General features: G+C 53.1%; 6 protein-coding genes across 6 annotated transcripts; 3 read left to right on the top strand and 3 right to left on the bottom strand.

Moving 5' to 3' along the window:
• Positions 1-344: 344 nt before the first annotated feature.
• CCOS01_11927 (xyloglucan-specific endo-beta-1,4-glucanase A) lies at positions 345-1,206 on the bottom strand (the record flags this gene model as incomplete). The annotated part of the gene is made up of 3 exons (XM_060460078.1): positions 345-556; positions 613-800; positions 860-1,206. 3 exons carry the CDS (start codon positions 1,204-1,206, stop codon positions 345-347), a joined length of 747 nt encoding a protein of 248 aa, XP_060309021.1.
• A 3,682-nt stretch (positions 1,207-4,888) lies between these two features.
• On the bottom strand, positions 4,889-6,564 carry CCOS01_11926 (HK97 family phage prohead protease; the record flags this gene model as incomplete). The annotated part of the gene is made up of 4 exons (XM_060460077.1): positions 4,889-5,807; positions 5,888-6,135; positions 6,191-6,379; positions 6,439-6,564. 4 exons carry the CDS (start codon positions 6,562-6,564, stop codon positions 4,889-4,891), a joined length of 1,482 nt encoding a protein of 493 aa, XP_060309020.1.
• Positions 6,565-6,984: 420 nt separating this feature from the next.
• CCOS01_11925 (major facilitator superfamily transporter) lies at positions 6,985-10,017 on the bottom strand (the record flags this gene model as incomplete). The annotated part of the gene is made up of 5 exons (XM_060460076.1): positions 6,985-7,161; positions 7,646-7,733; positions 7,796-8,702; positions 8,756-9,248; positions 9,973-10,017. 5 exons carry the CDS (start codon positions 10,015-10,017, stop codon positions 6,985-6,987), a joined length of 1,710 nt encoding a protein of 569 aa, XP_060309019.1.
• Positions 10,018-10,384: 367 nt separating this feature from the next.
• Positions 10,385-12,287, top strand: CCOS01_11924 (4-hydroxyacetophenone monooxygenase; the record flags this gene model as incomplete). Its single annotated transcript, XM_060460075.1, has 2 exons — positions 10,385-10,693; positions 10,758-12,287. The coding sequence occupies 2 exons, from the start codon at positions 10,385-10,387 to the stop codon at positions 12,285-12,287; spliced, it is 1,839 nt and encodes a 612-aa protein (XP_060309018.1).
• A 1,039-nt stretch (positions 12,288-13,326) lies between these two features.
• Positions 13,327-15,067, top strand: CCOS01_11923 (major facilitator superfamily transporter; the record flags this gene model as incomplete). Its single annotated transcript, XM_060460074.1, has 6 exons — positions 13,327-13,390; positions 13,456-13,684; positions 13,769-14,280; positions 14,337-14,416; positions 14,478-14,698; positions 14,773-15,067. The coding sequence occupies 6 exons, from the start codon at positions 13,327-13,329 to the stop codon at positions 15,065-15,067; spliced, it is 1,401 nt and encodes a 466-aa protein (XP_060309017.1).
• Positions 15,068-16,186: 1,119 nt separating this feature from the next.
• On the top strand, positions 16,187-17,958 carry CCOS01_11922 (dibenzothiophene desulfurization enzyme A; the record flags this gene model as incomplete). The annotated part of the gene is made up of 7 exons (XM_060460073.1): positions 16,187-16,253; positions 16,312-16,452; positions 16,512-16,716; positions 16,768-16,780; positions 16,831-16,890; positions 16,942-17,676; positions 17,734-17,958. 7 exons carry the CDS (start codon positions 16,187-16,189, stop codon positions 17,956-17,958), a joined length of 1,446 nt encoding a protein of 481 aa, XP_060309016.1.
• Positions 17,959-18,435: the final 477 nt, after the last annotated feature.

Raw genomic sequence — 18,435 nt, 5'->3', positions numbered from 1 at the left:
CGACGAAGAGCACGGTTACTGTACCACCATGGTTGACAGCGTTTACAGATGGCTTCACCGCTCAATTTCCCATAGATGAATGCGCAAGCAAGCGTGCATAAATAATTCAACTCAACTTAAAACACTCATTGCGAGTATGCACCAGGATACGGCGTGTCACTTGTTCATAGGCGATGAAGGCGAGAACAACAGCTCCGTCATGAATCCATGGTTGGTATTCTTGAACGTAATTACGTGTATGTACAAAGCGCGACAATATATACGTGTCGAAATGTGAACCTGAACACAGTTCAGATTGGGTATTGGGTCCGCACAGCGTTGTTCAGCATGGCTGTAACAAGCATTTACTGGACAGTGAGGGTGTAGGCGGAGGTCTTGAAGACGGCGTTGGTGCCGGAGAAGGGCTCGGTGCCGGCCTGGAGGCTGGTGATGACGTTGGTCTTGGCAACGCCCTGCTTGGAGGTGAGGTAGGTGAAGAAGAGGTTCAAGTCGCCGTCGAAGCTCTTGATCTGGCTGGGGGCGACGAAAGAGTAGACAGTGGTGTCACCGTTGGGGCCTGAGAAGTCACGTTAGAAGGTTGTCATTGAGTTTGTGGTGTAATGCTTTACTCACCAGAGTAGAGGGACCACTTGGTGCCGGCAATGGTGGGAGTGTCGATAGTCTTGCCAGTGCTTGAGATGGGGCCAGCACCGCCGAGGGCGCCAAGCCAGATCATAATTTCGTACTTGTTGTTGGCACCAACGGAGGGGGCGAGCCAGAGGTCGTAGGCGACATCGGCAACGATGTTGGAGCCGGTGTAGCTATTGGTAGAGTTAGCAAATGTCCAGACTGACTCGTCTTTCAACCGGTATTGACTAACCTCCAGGTCCACTTGGAGGGGATGGACTTGACAGCGGAGAGCTGCTTGTTGACCTTCTCGAGGGCAACGTTGGAGTAGGACTTGACCTGTCCCTGACCACCAGCCCAGGTCCAGGAGGTCGACCAAGCGACGGAGCCGGACTTGAGGGACTCGAAGGTGGTGCACTGGCTGCCGGAGGTAGCCTGGGCCGCACCCCAGTTGTTGTGGTAGATGGTGAAGCCGCCGGTGGCGACGGAGCCGAAGGCGTCGCACATCTTGGTGGCACGCTTGTCGATGCTGACGGGCGTGGGGGAGGCCACGGCCGTGACGGCCAGCATGGCCGAGACGAGGTAGGAGGTGAACTGCATGGTGGGAATTTGGACTAGCTTCAGCTTTGAAAGAATGACTGGAATGAACGAATGGATACTGCAAAGGTAATGGACAAGAAGAGAATGTAAGTTGTTAGGATGAACAGTAGGGCTGCCAAGAATAGGTTCCCAGGCGGGCGGGTTGCCCTTTGATATACCTACTACATGATACTACGTCAACCGCCGGAGAGACTTTTTTTCTTTCCAGAAAACAAACAAGTCCCTCCAATTACGGCGTAGAATGCCGAATGGAACATTAGTGTGCGGCCCAGAACACAGCACATCGGGTGAGGTTCTTCGCCCGCGGCCGTGGCTACACGACCGGGATGCCGGAGCTAAGCATCGGACGGAAAGCTTGTTGCGGCCAAGTGGGTGTCCACCGGAGGGGGATGGTTACGGTGGACAATCAGGGGCGGTTTCAACTTGATCACTTTGTCTACCGAAGCAACCAAGCGCGTAAACGCTGTGGCCACGAGGTGCTCCAAAAAGTGACTCCACCAATGGGCCATGTGGGTAGGTTTAATCTGCTCGTCACCTTTTGCCTTCAGGTAAATAGATTGTATGGTTCAGGGAGGTGTGGCCTGGAGAGGCTAAAAGGAGAACTTGTGAAAGCCCCCTTATCCCTGGCTCACTATCCGTATCCCCAAAGCAGAAGGCCAGCAAGCGTTGGAAATGAAGTTTTGACTCGTGTTCGCCGGTTTAGGTTCACCATTGATCATGGCCCCAATGAGCATATTGGAAAGCCGAAATCCATTGATTCCCACTCCCGGGGGCATTTGGAAATATTGACAACGCAGTGGCCTCCGTGGCTCCCTCGGGCCATTCCGAGGCTCGGCCTCGTCAATAGTTGATTGCTGCCGTCATTTACGGTTCTTTTCACCACATGGGCGCTGTTCCTCAATCGTATCCGTGCTTCCTAAGCATAAAATACAGCCGTTATAGCCGTCTTTCATGACCAACAACTCCACCATAGTATATATGTGAAGCCGCCCCCGTGTGCTGGATAGACATTGCCACCTGCAGTATCACTTTATGTAAAATGCGGCGCATGCATTGCTTTTGTCTCGCGGTATTCGAGGCCCTATTTTGATGATTGACAAGAAAGGTTGCGTCAGAGTGACACATTTGACAGATTGTTTCTGATGGGGTGCACAAACGCCTCGAAAGGCTTGTTCCCGTACTCTCCCTGCGGACTGGAAAAGTCCAGCTCAGTAGAGGAGTATCGTACCACAATGGTTCTCTCGCAAATCGCTATCAATCACAGCTAACTTTTCATATGCAAATGAACATGCACGGTCATGTGTCATGAACACCCGAATGCTCCAAAAAGCGCAGCTCCAAGAGGCATTCGACCCAAGATCAGGCCGAGCCCGACTCAACGGTGCTCTCCCCAGATTCCCAGGATTCAGATCGCTCGCCAAGGGTGGCACGCAGCGGGCAGCAACCCCCCGGTTCAGGGCAGCCATAAACGGCAAAGGGGCCCAGCTGCCGACATGAGCGCATCCACAGAACAAGACAAGGGCAACACTGGCCACCTTCGAGATACCCATCACCACTATCGGGCCATGCTGGGCATTCGTGTTTTCGTATCCGAGAATGCCGCTTGTCGATGTGACACACCAAATCCGCAGAAGCTCCCGGCTTGTAGCAAGGCAGAGTTAACTGGTGGGAATTCCGTGAGCCGCCTCGGCACCAAAAGAACTAGAGTCTTTAACTGGAGAAATAAAGGGGTTTAGCGAAGGGCTGGCGGGTGGGTGGCGCTAAAGTGCCGTCCCGTCCGCTGCGCCGAGATTCTTGTCAATGTTCCCCCGAGATGCGAATAATAGAAACGGCAAGTATTAAGCGGTTCAACTCAATGTCAACTCCCCTCTCGGCATACAACGCACTAGCATCTTTGCATATCTCTCAGATCGATCATGTGTGTGAGGAATGACGCGGTGGCCGCGGACAGGAACACGAATTTCGGACAATTGAAGACTTCGTTGCTGTTCCAGCCATTGGGACTAGCATGTCACATCAAAGTGCCGACAACCCCATACTCATTTCGCTTAAACTCCTCCACACTGGCAGCACCACGATGCAGTCCACTTGGCCAAGCGCAAACGCTCCAGAGCTCAACAACACCGGCTGTGTGTTCTAGTGGTCATGATTTCTCGTTCACAACAAAGTGAGCTTGATCCGAGAAGGTCGCAGGTTCGAACCCTGCCGCGGTCATAGCAATTCTTTTTGAGTGTCCAACACTCCCCTATCGGTAGATAGATGAAGAAAATATTCTATCTATGAGCTTGGAAAGAGGAATTCACGTCTCTTGATTGTAGGGCATAATTCGTTCTTGAATGCCTTAGTCCCCACACAAAAGACAGAAGCAGTCTATCTGGCCACGAATTGACTGAACTAATTGAAGTTCAGTAAATTTATTTGACTTGTCCGCTGTTGACACTTATAGAACTATTGAAGTGTCCACTAAGAAGGAATTACACTGTTCCAACATCAATGTTTTTGGAATAACAATACGCAGAGTTCAGGCAATGACACCGCGTCCTTCCTTCCATCGCCAAAGACTCTCTTGAGCAATGCCTGATCAGTCACGTCGAAAGATTTGTGCCGCCGCCTAGACAGGTTTTGTAGTCTGATTGTCTTGCATCACACTTGAGTTCAAACGTTTATCTCGAGGGGCCAACAGGATCCTAGCATGTTCTCTTAGAGGCCAACCCAACAGATCATTGACATCAACCTGTGCTGAAACAAACACAATGTAGATCACAGTTCTTAAAAGACTTCTTCAAGTCAATTGTGAGACCGGCATTTCGAGACCATCATGCAGCCCTCGTTTAACTTGCGAACAATTGAGGTGTGTAGACGTGATGTTTAATGATCAATATTGGTTTCAATCAACTCTCAGGCATCTAAACTGAGGGCGCCATTGTCGGATCAGGATCATCGCAAAGTGCCGAATGAATCGGCCCGTGCGTATTTCCGCTGGAAATCGTGTTAAAAAGACGCTAGCTTTGACCAGCCGGCGCACTCTAAAGAGGGTGTTCAGGGCTTACTGCGGCCCAGCCTTCTAATTACCCACCTTAAGCCTTCAGTATTTCTGATAGATCACGCAGCATTGTGGAACATCCTTACGCTATACTAATAACCGTCGTGCCCCATTCCGTATGGTGCGGATGATTACAACTGCTTCGGCGCGGCAGCTGCTGGCACACCCCATGGGTTGGTTCACAACCTGGAAGTACAGTTTACGCGGGTATTGAAACTAATTGTAGAAAACAGCTTAGTTCGAGCCTAAACCATTGATGCCGACGTAGTGACTATCACGATGAAGAGGTAAATAGGCATCGGCGAAGGGATGTAGCTCGATGATACGTGTCCAACGATCAAGACGGAGTGGTGATTAGGTGCAGGAGCAGCTCTTCGTGCCGGCTCTGTATCTCAATAACATGTTCACGATGCATGCCAGTGGTCACATATATCGCAAATTACGATGTTTGGGAAAGCAGTGGCTTGATTGAGATCGGACTTTAGGTATATGGTGAACAACTGGTTTTCAAGAAAAGCCGCCTTTGTCTTGAGGAACAACATACTCTGACAGCTCATCTCGCCGTACGATGGTCCTTAAGAGAGATTCCACATCTGATTGAGGTAATGAATGGAATCGGTTCTCAATTATACGTGTATCTTAGTCTGCAAGCTTCGAACTTGCGCCTTCCTCCTTGTATACATCATACTTGTAAGACGAGCCAGGGTGATCAGCCCTCAATCCCTTCTGCCCCTGCCCGTAGACCTTCTCTCTGGCCGTAAAAGCAACGTCATCGGCAGGTGCCTCTGGATAGATTCCACGCCGTCGAAGCTCTGGGATAAGAAGATCGACGACATCCTCGAACGTGCCTGGCGTCGTGACATATCCCAAGTTGAAACCATCCAAGTCACCTTCACGAATCCAATACTCCAAGTCATCCGCTACCTTTTGAGGGCTTCCAACAGACACCGGTCCGAGCCCGCCAATCGCCGCTCGTTCGGCAATGACACGAGGTGTCCACTTGGGGACATGCTCACTGGTCGTCGTGAAGGCATCGAGAATACTGCGCACCTTGTGCGCCTCTAGAGAGTCCGCGGCAGTAACCTCCTGGTCGACAGGGATCTTGGACAGATCGATGCCCGTCCAGCCGCTGACGAGGACCAATCCTCCGATGACAGAAGCATACTTCTTCAGCTCCTCGTGCTTAGCCTGGGCCTCTTCGTCGGTCCGTCCCACAATCGGAGTGAAAGTTGCGAAGAACTTGACAGACTGAGGGTCTCTGCCTAGGGCTGCAGCCTGTTCTCTGATCTCTTTGACCTTTGGGCGTAGAAGCTTTGGGGAATGCGAGGAGACGAAGATACCCTCGGCATGTGTTGCTGCGAATTCTGATCCAGCCGCTGATGTGCCTGCTTGGAAAAGGAAGGGGGTTCTTTGGGGTGAAGGATCGACGATGTGGCGTGTATCGAGATCGAAGAACTTTCCGTGGTGGTGAATCGTCCGGATCTTATCGGGGTCGGCATAGCTGTCGTTCTCGGGATCAGGGGTAATCGCGTCATCTGCCCATGAGCCTTCCCAAAGCCTTTTGAATCATTAGTATCTACATGTATATGCATGCTGTTTGAGAACGGTGTTTCGAAGTATTCTTCGACAAAGGCTTACTTGTAAAGAACCCGCAGATACTCGTCTGCCTGAGCATACCGCTCGTCATGGGGAATTGGGCTGTCTAAGCCAATCGCCTTGAATGCTGCTTTCTTCCAAGAAGTGACAATGTTCCATCCAATGCGGCCCCTTGTAAAATGGTCGAGTGTGGAAAACCGCTTGGCGAGAAGGAAGGGCGGCTCAAATGATGTGGATGCGGTGATGGCGAATGTGAGGTTCTTCGTGACAGCGGCCATGGCACTGATCGGCTATGTTCCCGTTGTAAGCGGCCGTTTAACTCTTGTGCTTAAAGCGTGCTCTTACAATAGTAGGATCTGTCATTGGCCATTGAGCCGCTCGGCGAATGCAGTTGTCAAGGCTTCCTTCGTAGGTATCGTAACCTCCATAGGTGTCGGCAAGGAAGAGGGCGTTGATGCCGCCTCGTTCTAATAGCTTCGCGAGGTCGATCCAGTAGTTAAGGTCGCGTTTAGTTGCTGACTTGTCGGCGGGGTTCTGAAATAGCGAGACTCAGCAAATCGTCCACACGATAAGATCTTATAGAGGATACTGACCTTCCATTGTCCAGGAGACAAGTGCCCGACAGTAGACATGTCAAATGCATTGAGCAAAATCTGCTTCTTCCCCTCTGGTCTGACGCCATTTTCGCCATTGGTTGTGTGGAGCGGTACCGAAGTCATTTCGAATTTTTGGTGAAGAGTATGCTCAAGCTCGGGCTTTCACTTGCAGCTCCAAAACAGCCCGCGGGCTTGCCTCTGTTTATCAACCCATATTCATCACGAATCTCTTCAACTTGGCGCAGGATCGTGATGCAAGGAAGTTGTCCATTCCCCATGTCGTCATCGCCGTTGTCGCCCGTCGCGTGGGACTGGCGCGGGATGTTATCTGCACGTTGACCCCAATTCAACGCCGCCGGTGCAGGGCAGAAACGCTGGCGTGATCGCGGGTGCGGATGGTGCCATCACCCGTCTCTTGAGTCCGAAGACTTCATTACGTTTCGGAGACCAACGCCGGCCGTCTGGACCCTTTGGACTCAGGTGGCGTCGGGTCGGCAAAAAACGACTTATGATAACTGGTTGTTGAGCCGACGATTGCCTCACTCATGGTATTGCCGGTAGTTCAGGAGGCGCATCTCCGCAGCGGGTCGCAACTAATCCCGATGCTACGATGTTGAACAAGGCCGTGATAACCACGCCATACTTGCTAATGAAAATTTCAGATTTCCGTTCTTGAACGTCAGAAAGTGTTCTACTAGGGGCTTTCATGGTCGGGCTCCGCTATACACGACTAGGACCACATGGGTGTTTGAGGAAATATGCTAAGCATGTCAGATTCAACATGTCTCGATCTTAAGGTGAACGTTGAGGATGGTATACAGTCTGTCCTCGATATCTCAATCGCTCATCTCAATCGCCCATCTCAATCGCCCATCTCAATCGCCCATCTCAATCGTGGAAAGTCATTACCTACTTGGGTCATATTGCGTTGCTTCAATGGAGCAATGTGCGAGGCGGGGCTTTTCTGAGAAGGCCATGATTCGCGATACTAACTTAGATGATAATCTAATAGATATGAGGGAGTCTTTGATTATTACTATGTACCTCATGAGCTTGAAGTTTGAAGAGTCTCAATAAACCACTACTACACTAACGATGTGTCTAGTTTTTTCAGCGGAACGATCGACTTTGTGTGGGCACCTATGATCATCCGGCCGAATTGCAAAATCTCCCATCAGTCGCTTCTGTCATCTCTTCCACTCACTGCAACTGGTGGTTGCTTGCCGTGTTCAATGGTTGAGATGTCTTCATGATCACTTTCAGGAAAACCGCTAGAATTCTCGAGTTGAGGACTATTAGGTAGGGAGTCAGCGCGAATGATCCTGACTGCTTGTGAAGGATTGGATTTACTTACTCTCTGCGCTTGACGTACATACGCAAGATGTGAGTTGCGACGATGAGAAGAATGGCACAGGCCAGGGTAAACGCAAAGCCCTTGGGGTACCGAGGTGCCTCGACTGTGGGAAAGACCAAGAGCGGGGTCCATGCCGTAGACGACTGAGAGATAGCGTTGATGAGGACGAGTGTGAAGGATCTTTCTGCTGGTGAAGACCGCAATTGTGTATTCACCCACCCATGAAACACACTCGACAGTGCAACTGAAGAGTAGATGGTGGAGAATGCGAACCATTTGGCAGGCTCCGGGACGTTCCAAATGGTCAAGATGAGAAGCCCCAGTGCGTTCCAAGCACTTGACATCGTGATTGCCCAGGCCGGTCCCATGACGAGATCCGATGCGAAACAGACGAATAAAGTGTAGAAGATGCCGAGAGCAGGCGCAATCGTGCCGAGTTCGTTCACCTTGGCTGCCGAATAACGACCGAGACTCTTGATCCAGAGCAAGAAGCTACCCGACGAGGTGTGAATACCTGCATTCCAGAAGAGAACGTCCACAACAATGATTCCCCAGAATTGCCACGAGAAAAAGACTTTCTTCAAGTTGCTGAACTTGAATTTTCCGTGAGATGAGTGACCTGCGCGCTTCAGTCTCTCCACGCTCAATTCGATGTTTTCTCTCTTGAGAACGAGTCGGTTGGGCTGTTCAGGGGTGCCTGGGATGACGAAGTAGCCCAAGATGCCGATGGGAATGGTGATGAGAGAGCAGATGATGTACATCCATCTCCAGCCAGCGAGTCCATGCACTCCGTCGAGTCGTGCAGAGGCGCCAGCTTGGATCAGACCCGCAGTGAGTGTGCCAAGTGAAAGACCGACATAGAAGATGCCGCCACGTCTCGCGATCTCATCTCCACGATACCAGGAGCCTTCAAGAGTTTCATTAGTAAGCTTTCAAATGGAAGAAAACGAAGAGACTCACCAAAAAGATAGTGCATAACCGGGAAGAAGGCAGCCTCAAACCAGCCGACTAGGAAGCGGTATGCAGCCAACTCAGCAAATCCAGTAACGCGGAACTGGAGGAGTGTAAAGACGCCCCAGGCAATGTCCAAAAAGGGAATGAGCCAATGGATTGGGATGTATGTCAGGACAAACATCATCGGCAGCTGCCCAGTGACAGCTCCGATGATGTAAAACGTCTGCAGTTGGACGAGTTCATTGCCCTTGAATCCGAGGTCTTCCTTCAGGCCGGCAACGTAGGCATTGTTCAGGTTCGATTGATCAATGTACTTGACCCAGTAGCTCAGAACCGCGTACGGAACAATGAGAAGGTCAAGTCTGTTGATCAATCTGCGTTCCTCCGGTGTATCGGTGTCGGAATACCATTGGATGTGCCACCACTTGCGACGAGCTTGGACGACCATGGTGATAATCTCGTCGTCGCCTTGTTGTGCGAATGCTGGGAGAACAAAGATCTGGATATGTCGAGACGCAGTAATCCCATATGACAGCTGCAGGAAGTGGACTTCAAGGATTTCTCTTGCTTTTAGTACCTATCATATCATTATCCCAGCTATCTACTGCCATCACAATTTTTCCAATCCCATGTCTAACCACCCACGCACCGCGCCGTCTTTTCCAGCCATAAAACAAGGGGCCAGTCATGTCTCTTGCGCAAGCACAAACCAAAGAAGCGAAACTTGGCGATGGCGTTTTACCAACGCGAGAATTCGGAGACTACTGCGTAATAGCACCGCATACCACCCGACCAGAGAGCGGAAAGAATGCGACAAGAGGTTGGCGGGTTGCAGAAATGCTTAGGATAAACATTGCACCATCTCAGGGCTTATTGATGTGACAGTGAGACAGATGTGAAAGAGACGAAGAGGAAAGGCGAGGCGTCCTCCCTGATTTCGATAGACCACTCGAACCCCTGTCGACTATGCCCCCATCACCGGCCGGCATCAACCATGCTCCACCCCATCAACTTGCAGAATTGGAGACGAGTCTTCGCAACCTTCAAGACTGGAGCCAAGGGCGGATCCGACAAGTTGGACTCCATCGCGGGATAAAGGGACCTATGAAGGGCATTTCGTTGGAGGCTCCGATCTGAGGAGGGAATGAGAAGGGGGGGGGGGCGTGCTCGTTGTGATTCCCCAAGAAAGTGGGGAGATGGCGTGCTCCCCATACTCCGCGCACCTCATCTCCAGCAACATCCGCCGTGCGGATACTCGCCCGCAACATTGGATAGCGGGGTTATGAAGCTCCAGCATCTATGGTGGGGTGGAGAGCTGTTTCTTTTGTGAAGCTTTCGCTTTGATGCTGCGAGATAACAATGGCTCTTCTCTGATAGGACGGCGAGGTGGTCCCTGAGTTGGACCATACTCAAGACCACGGAGCGTCTTCCCTCCAAGTGCGTGTAACGCGTTCGAGCACGAGTCTGACGTGATTCCGATGTCCGGATCGACGAGGGGCAGAGTCGCCGGCTAACAAAATGTGGCTTTCCCATCTTATCTGCTGTGAGATGTGAGCGGAGTCTATCATAGAGTCCTGTAGCTTACACCTTCAGCTTGAATCATCGCCAGAGTACGGAGTAATCAGAGCTGTAGACATGGGTGACCACATTGACACAACGCCCTCACAAGTCGCGGAACAGAAGGAGGCCCCGATTGAGGCACCTTTGAAGAACGGGCTCGACAAACAGACTCTCATTGACCGCACCGTCGACTCACTCCTCACGCCACCAAAGTCCATCTATGATGATTACCCGATCAAACTCATCGAAAGATACATAGACGAGCCGCGGGAGCTAAGGGTTGCGGTCATTGGAGCAGGTCTATCAGGTGTTCTTGCTGGCATCCTCTTACCAGCAAAGGTGCCCGGCATCAAGCTCTCGATTTACGAGAAGAACGCCGATGTGGTACGTTTTTAATCAATCTTGGAGACGTTATAGAAGAGCCTCCGACTGATAGCAGTATTTCTAGGGCGGCACATGGTTCGAAAACATCTACCCAGGCGTCCGCTGCGATGTACCAGCCCACGTGTACCAGTCAACCTTCGATCCCAACACACAATGGACGGAGGAATTTGCCCAGGGCGCCGAGATCCGCGACTACTGGCAGGGCCTGGCGCGGAAGTACGACGTTTACAAGCACCTCCATCTCTCACAACAGGTTGAGGGCTTGAACTGGGTAGAGTCGCGCTCAACCTGGCAAATCACCATACGCGACCTAGCGACAGATGCAATTCGCACAGAGGAGGCAGAATTCGTCCTCACGGCCATAGGCCGCTTCAATGCCTGGAAGCTGCCAGACTACCCCGGTATCGAGGACTTCAAGGGAGTACTCAGACACGCCTCAAACTGGGACCCTAGCTTCGACCCGAGAGAAAAGAAGGTCGCGGTGATTGGCAACGGCGCCAGCGGTATTCAGCTCACATCAAATCTGCACAAGGTTGTCTCGCGGCTGGATCACTACGCGCGGAACAAGACGTGGGTCACAGCTTCATTTGCGGGCGACGAGACCTCCATCGAGCCCATCGTTATCCCGGAGGAACTCAGAGAGACCTTCCGCAAGGACCCAGAAGCGTACCTCCAATACCGCAAGGAGCTAGAGAGCAAATACTTCCGTCACTTCACCGGGTGGCTTAAGGGCTCCAGCGAGAATGACGAGGCGCGAGAAAAGTTCCGCAAGTTCATGAACGACAGGCTCACCAAGAAACCCGAGCTCATCGACGCCCTCATCCCAGACTTCTCGCCACACTGCCGGCGTCTAACACCCGGGCCGGGCTACTTCGAGGCCATTTCTTCCGACAAGACGGAGTACATCCAGACGCGTATCAAGCGGATCACGGAGACGGGCATCGAGACGGAAGACGGCAAGCACCGCGAAGTCGACGCAATCTTCTGCGCTACAGGCGCGAATGTCGACATGGCGCCTCCATTCCCCATCACGGCCAAGGGCCAGGACCTCCGCGAGGTCTGGCGCCCCGATGGACCGTATACATACTTCGGCTCCGCAACGCCCGGGTTCCCGAACCTGCTCTTCATCCACGGCCCCAACGGGTCGGGACGCTCCGGCACGGTCCCGCACAACGTCGAGAATCAGATTACGTATTTCGCACGCATCCTCCGTAAGGCGAGCCGCGAGGGGATCAAGACGATTCAGCCTACCAAGAGGGCGGCGGACAACTTTACACAGTACTCTGATGCGTTCTTCGCGACGACGGTGTTGTCAGAGAACTGCAGCTCTTGGTATAACAGCGGTAAGGCCGGTTCAAGGATCCACGGCTTATGGCCTGGGTCTGCCACGCTGGCGACGATCGTACAACGGGAGCCGCGGTGGGAGGACTTTGAGTATGAGTATGTTGGGGACTCGGAGAACCCTTTCTTGTGGTACTTTGGACTTGGATGCACGAAGAGGGAGCTGGACCCGGAATCCGACGTGACTCCTTACCTTAAGGCTGGAGGTGTGGATGTCAAAGATGTCCATGAGAGTTGGCATAGTGTTCCTTAGATTTGCGTAGGAGCTCATAGATACATGCGCTACGATGAATGCAACAAAATCAATCTCATCATGATCACTTGAAAGAGATATATTTCGAGTGCATAGTCTGCGCCATGGGGATGTCATGGGTAGACTCGTCGCTGCTTGCTTGCTTGATAGAGCTTAGGTAGTCTCTGGCAGAAGAATCTGTGGTACTTGGACATCGTACAGTGCTTTGTCCCAAACCACCGAAAAGGTCTCGAACCATTCGATTGAAATCAAATACCAAGCCATCAATGTCAATGGCGCCATGCCGTACTACGAACCCGAGAAACAGGATAAGCCAAACGGCCCATCTGAAGCCACCAGGTCTTCAACCCACGTGGACGCGCGATTTGACATGCCAAACGTTCCCAAAGACTCGGAATCAAAATGTCGTGCTTTTGCTCCTAGCGTGGGGAATTCGACACGGTACCGTGGTGGTGGTGTTGACTATCGACTCTATTGCTTTGATTGACAAGAGCGTCGAGGGTGGTACTCCGGAACCCGTGCGCCGGCAGCGGAATGGCGTGCTGTACCCGGTTGATTTCGCAACCCAAATTCGCCGGAGATTTCCACAAAGTCGTCTTAGCGAGTACTCACTTCAAACGCTAAGCTATTGGAGAATTGGAGTAAGCCTGGCAGATGCTGCCGGGGTTCTCTTGGTATTAGGCAAAGGATGGGAGGAAAGGAAAAAAAAGTTTGTCTGGACCCTGCAGTCTGGGCCCGGCATGTGTCAATGGCAACCATGTTACTTTGGGAGAATTGAGGAATTGGGCTCTGACAGCAGAGGCGAGCAGTGAAGTTGGCCTGACTATGACATCCAGCTGGACAATCCCTGCATGTTCTTGTCTCTTCTGATCTGGTCCATAAGACGAAGGATTCCCGTTTCTGTTGCGATTCCCCCTGCGATAGAGGACTCGGCATTTCAGGTCTTGGCTTTCGAAGATATCAAGACATAGTCTTTCTCTTCTTTCATTCATCAGTCCAGCCTTGTGTTACCTTCGATCTTAATCGGAAGACCTTCACAATGGCAGAAGTCGCCGACCCAGCAAAGGGCGATGTCATCCCTCCCAAGTCGGAGCGTCATCCAGGTTCGTCAACGGTGCAAATATAATGCTTGCAGTACCACTAGAAGACTGACATCAGAATTCAACAGTGAAATGGTACCACTCGACGTTCTACAACATGACCATCCTCGGCCTCTGCAACCTCGCGGCCCCAGGTATCTGGGGCGCCATGAACTCCCTCGGCGCAGGCGGCGCCGCCTCGCCAAAGGTCGTCAACGCCGCCAACGCCCTCACATTCTGCCTCATGGTGGTGTCCTGCTACTTCTCCTCCGTCATCGTCCACTACATAGGCATCAAGGGCGCCCTCATCTTTGGAACGTAGGTTCAGCCCGCCTTCCCAACGCCACGAATGTGGAAGAGCGTGTCGGGAAAAGCACAAGCTGACACTACCAAATCCAACAGCATCGGCTACGCCCCCTTCGCAGCAGGCCTCTACACAAACAACCGCTACGGCGTCGAATGGCTCATGCTTCTTGGCGCCGCCCTCTGCGGCATCTCCGCCGGCGTCTTCTGGATGGCCGAGGCCGCCATCGCCATCGCCTACCCGGAGCCCTGGAACCGCGGCAAGGCGCTGGGCTACTGGCTCACATACCGCCTCTGCGGCCAGATCCTCGGCGGCGCCATCAACCTCGGCCTCAACGCGGACAACGACCAGGCCGGCAAGGTCTCGTACACCGTCTTCATTATCTTTATTGCCATCCAGGCTGCGGGCCCGTTTGTCGGCTTCTTCTTGAATAAGCCGGAGCAGGTGGAGAGGCAGGATGGCAAAAAGGTTAGCTTGGCGATTTTGGAGAATCCGTGGTATGAGATCAAGGCTACGACGAGGAACTTGTTGAAGCCGAAGTTCCTTTTGATTGTTCTTTGGATTGGCCAGGCTGTGTTTGCGGAGGCTGTGTTCTTCACGTATCTTGCCTGTAAGTCTTTCCAAAAGCTCTCCTCTGGGAGACTTGAAACTAACGTTGTACCGCAGCATGGTTCTCTGTTCGATCTCGAGCTCTCGGATCCTTCCTTTCCGGCATCGTGGCCGTGATTTCCGGTAATCTTCTCGGAGTAAGTAGCTCTCGCAAGCTCGTAGCTAGAAATAAGAGACGGTCACTGACGATGCTGGCAGCACTGGCTTGATCGCGCAAAGGTGTCACTCAAGCTCCGCACGAGGTCGACCTTCTGGACTCTCGTCGTCACTCAGGGCGCGTGGTGGCTCTGGGCGACCGTCCTCGCGACGCGGTTCCGCCAGACCCGCCCTGTCCACGACTGGGCCAGCCCTGGCTTCGGAGCCGCCTTTGCGGTCTACATCTTCCTCACGATCGGATTCCAGATCAACTATCTCTTCCTGTACGTCAAACCCTTCGCGGAAACAATCTCGCGTCGTGCTTGCCGAGACTTTTGGAACTAACATAGACAAACAGGTACTTCATCGTCACAAACCTGGCCGAAGGCGAAGAGGAAGTCATCCGCTACGCCGCCCTGCTCCGCGGAGTCGAGTCGGCGTGGCAGGCCGTCAGCTACGGCCTCACATCAATCACCCTCTTTGGCGAGGTCGGCGCAATCTACCTCAACTTTGCGCTGTGGGCCGTGGCCATCGGGCCCGCGTGGCTGGTCCTGAGACACTTTGGCTCCGGGCTGTCGGCGCACGTGGAGGAGGTGCGCGAGGTGAGCGGCGTGGTGTCTAGCGAGGATGGCGAATCAGACGTGAAGCAATAGACAGTACCTTAAACGGTGGGATAGAGTGCGAGTCGGCGTTGGTGATACCCGAATTGCTGGGACGCGTTGCCAGCTGGGGTGGATAACTCCTCTCAGCTTGATGCCGATCGTCGAGACTGGGGTTGCGATATTGCTATTGAGATTAATGATTCCCTGTTTCTCCGCGCCAGACAATCTCTGTATGAACCTTAATTAAATGCTCTTTCCGAACATCTGTGTCATGTGTCGATGTACTGCCAATGAGGTGATCACGAAGCCGAAATCATCGTGAGACCGATACTCAGGTCAATTGGCGAATGAAAGCTCTACAGAGACAATCAATCCCGCGCTTCGAACTGCCCCTCATAGAGTGATCTGCAGTACTGTATCACTGCTGCCAAAATTTGCGGATATCAACCATCCGCCAATCTGTCGCGCGGTAATCTGCAACTCTCTGGTTGGGCCATGTCATCGGAGCTAACATGACGTGATAACCTCATCTCGGAAACCTTGAATCCCACGACCTGCGGTTGCCGGCGGGAGCCGCTGTATCTCCTCTTCAGCCAAGGGCATCTTGGCCCCGCGAATTACAGCTTAACCGCCTTTTGCAGCCTAAAGAACTAAATGCCTTTACACGGAGCTTTTCAGGAGCCATCATTCGGAGGCCCAGGCGAGCTATCGAACAGGAGCTTCCCTGGAAACAATCAGGAAGGCGGAGTGCAGGGGTCGTCGGCATTGGCGTGGGGTCCGCCCATGGCCCGTTTGTGCGTCGTCGTGCGTCTTGCGCCACCGAGCCGTCCGGTGGCATCATCGCCCCGGCTCCACGGTGCCGGACCCACGCCGAGTATCGGGAGGGGCAATTTGGGGTAAACTTCGACATGTTCTGTGTAAGACCATCGCCGGGGGGTGTGTCTCCAAAGGGGACGTCACGTCGTTCGACGCGAACCCCTCCATGTTACCCCGCGGTGGCCGAGGTTTCGCTAAATGATTGTAGTAATAGTCTGGAAAAAGTTTTGTTGTATTTTGTTGTCGCAAAAGCCAGAAACTTCTTCCCTTTTGAAACCTTTCTCATGAGCACGATCGATTCTAGCGAACTTAGAGACTCCAAAGTACTCCAGAAGTAAGAAAGACGAAGGAAACATGGCCGACACGACGGGAAGCGCAAAGCCGAAGAAGAGCCTCGTGCTCAATGCCTTCGTTGAGATGTGTATGGCATCCAGGTTTCGCCGCAGACTCTCGCATTGAAGCTGACAGTTCCCGTGTAGGCAGTGGACACCAGTCCCCCGGACTCTGGAGGCATCCCGAAGACGAGTCGTGGCGCTTCAACGAAATCAGCCATTGGGTTGAGTTGGCTAAGCTGCTCGAGGAGGCCAAGTTCCACGGCATCTTCATCGCCGATGTTCTTGGTGAGTTTGACTTGTCGTTCAGGATATCGAAATCGGAATATCAGCTAATAACAAAGCAGGCGGCTACGATGTCTACTCGCAGTCCCTCGACCCCGCAAAGGTTTCCGGTGCCCAATGGCCCGTCAACGAGCCATTGGCCCCCGTGGCTGCCATGGCTGCGGTAACGAAGAACATTGGCTTCGGCGTGACGGTTTCGACGACATATGAGCAGCCGTACCACCTCGCAAGGCGTTTGTCGACTCTTGATCACCTCACGGGCGGTCGGTAAGTAGCCCAAGGACCGGTCACGAAGGTCCCTTGCTAATAGTATCATAGTCTTGGTTGGAATGTCAGTCTCCAGGCAGAACCTTTTGAGGAAGTGCAGACTGACCAGCATAGATCGTGACGAGCTACCTGGATTCCGCAGCAAAGAACATGGGTCTCACCCAGCAGCCCCAGGTAAGATAACGCGAAGCCATCCCACGATCCAGGCACTGCTAACAGGGGCAGCACGACGACCGATACGCGCAAGCCGAGGAGTACATCAAGGTCATGTACAAGCTCTTCGAGTCCTCATGGAGAGACGACGCCGTCAAGCTCGACCGCAAGTCAGGCATCTACACTCAGCCCGACCTCGTCCGCAAGATCGACCACAACGGGCGCTTCTTCACCGTCCCCGGCCCGCACATCGTCCAACCTAGTCCGCAACGCACCCCTCTCCTCCTGCAAGCCGGAACCTCCAAGGCCGGCAAACAATTCGCGGCGCAGCACGCCGAAGCCATCTTCGTTTCGGCGCACGCGCCCGCCGTGTGCGCAAAGAACATTGCCGAGATCCGGGAGCTCGCGCGGACGCAGTACGGCCGCGACGGTAAGGATATCAAGGTGCTCGCGCTCGTGACGCCTATCCTGGGCGCTACGGAGGAGGAGGCGCAGGCGAAGCTGGCTGATTACCGCAAGTACGCCTCGCACGAGGGCGCGCTGGCGCTGTTCGGTGGCTGGACGGGCATCGATTTGAGCAAGTATGGTGACGAGGAGGAGCTGCGGCAGGTGGAGAGCAATGCTGTCAAGTCGACTGTTGAGGGGTACGCGCGGTTCTCGCCGGGTACGTCAAAGTGGACGAAGCATACTATTGCCGAGCACGTCAGCATTGGTGGCAACGGGCCCATTTTTGTCGGTACGGCTTCGCAGGTTGCTGATGGGCTTGAGACGTGGATTGAGGAGGCTGATGTTGATGGATTCAACTTTGTAAGTGCCCATGCCGTTTTGTTGGTGGAAGATGATGATTCTGACTATCGATGCTAGGCGTACGCCCTCTTCCCACAGTCCTTCAAGGACATTATCGATCTTCTCCTGCCGGAGCTGCGTCGTCGCGGTCTCTTCTGGGACGACTACGCGGTTTCCGGTGGAACGTACAGAGAGAACTTTTACCGCAAGCAGGGCCAGTCGGGACCGCTGGACGAGCACGTCGCGGCGTCATACAGGTGGAAGGCGGGAGTTTCGGCTGAAGAGGCCAAGATTCCGGAATAAATGGACAGGATACGTCGTGATGTGGATGCATGTACCTCGGCTTTGCCGAAACTCGTCGAGGATGGGCAAGAAAAGTAAAAAGAGATGAAACGAAGCTATTCCCAACTTTCGAGACCTTGCAAATGACGGGTCTCCTTCCTCTTTGAGTCTTGAAGATGCGAGAGCGTGAGAAGGGCAAGTCCCGGTGCCAGACACACCTTACGTAAGGTAGGTACGTAGCACGAAATGGAGCCAGATCGACCGGGAAGACGTGGATCTGCCTCAACGAATGAGACGACGCAGCGCAGTCTTAAGGCCGAGATTCGTCCGGCCGAGCTGTGCCGAAGGTTGAGCTCGCATCTACGGAAGTTTAAGAAAATACTCCAGTTTATTTTTGTCGCTGGCATCTCGGGAACCGCCTCGACGGTGGGGGCTTTGGTCCATCTAGGTACTCGAAGCTTAGGGACATGAAGTTCAAAACATCTATGAAAGACCACT

This window comes from Colletotrichum costaricense, assembly GCF_030867565.1.
Source record: "Colletotrichum costaricense strain IMI 309622 chromosome Unknown Scaffold_14.1, whole genome shotgun sequence".
Taxonomy (NCBI): domain Eukaryota; kingdom Fungi; phylum Ascomycota; class Sordariomycetes; order Glomerellales; family Glomerellaceae; genus Colletotrichum; species Colletotrichum costaricense.
The sequence above is the reverse complement of the archived record's forward strand: the minus strand, read 5'-3'. Positions and strand labels throughout refer to the sequence as shown.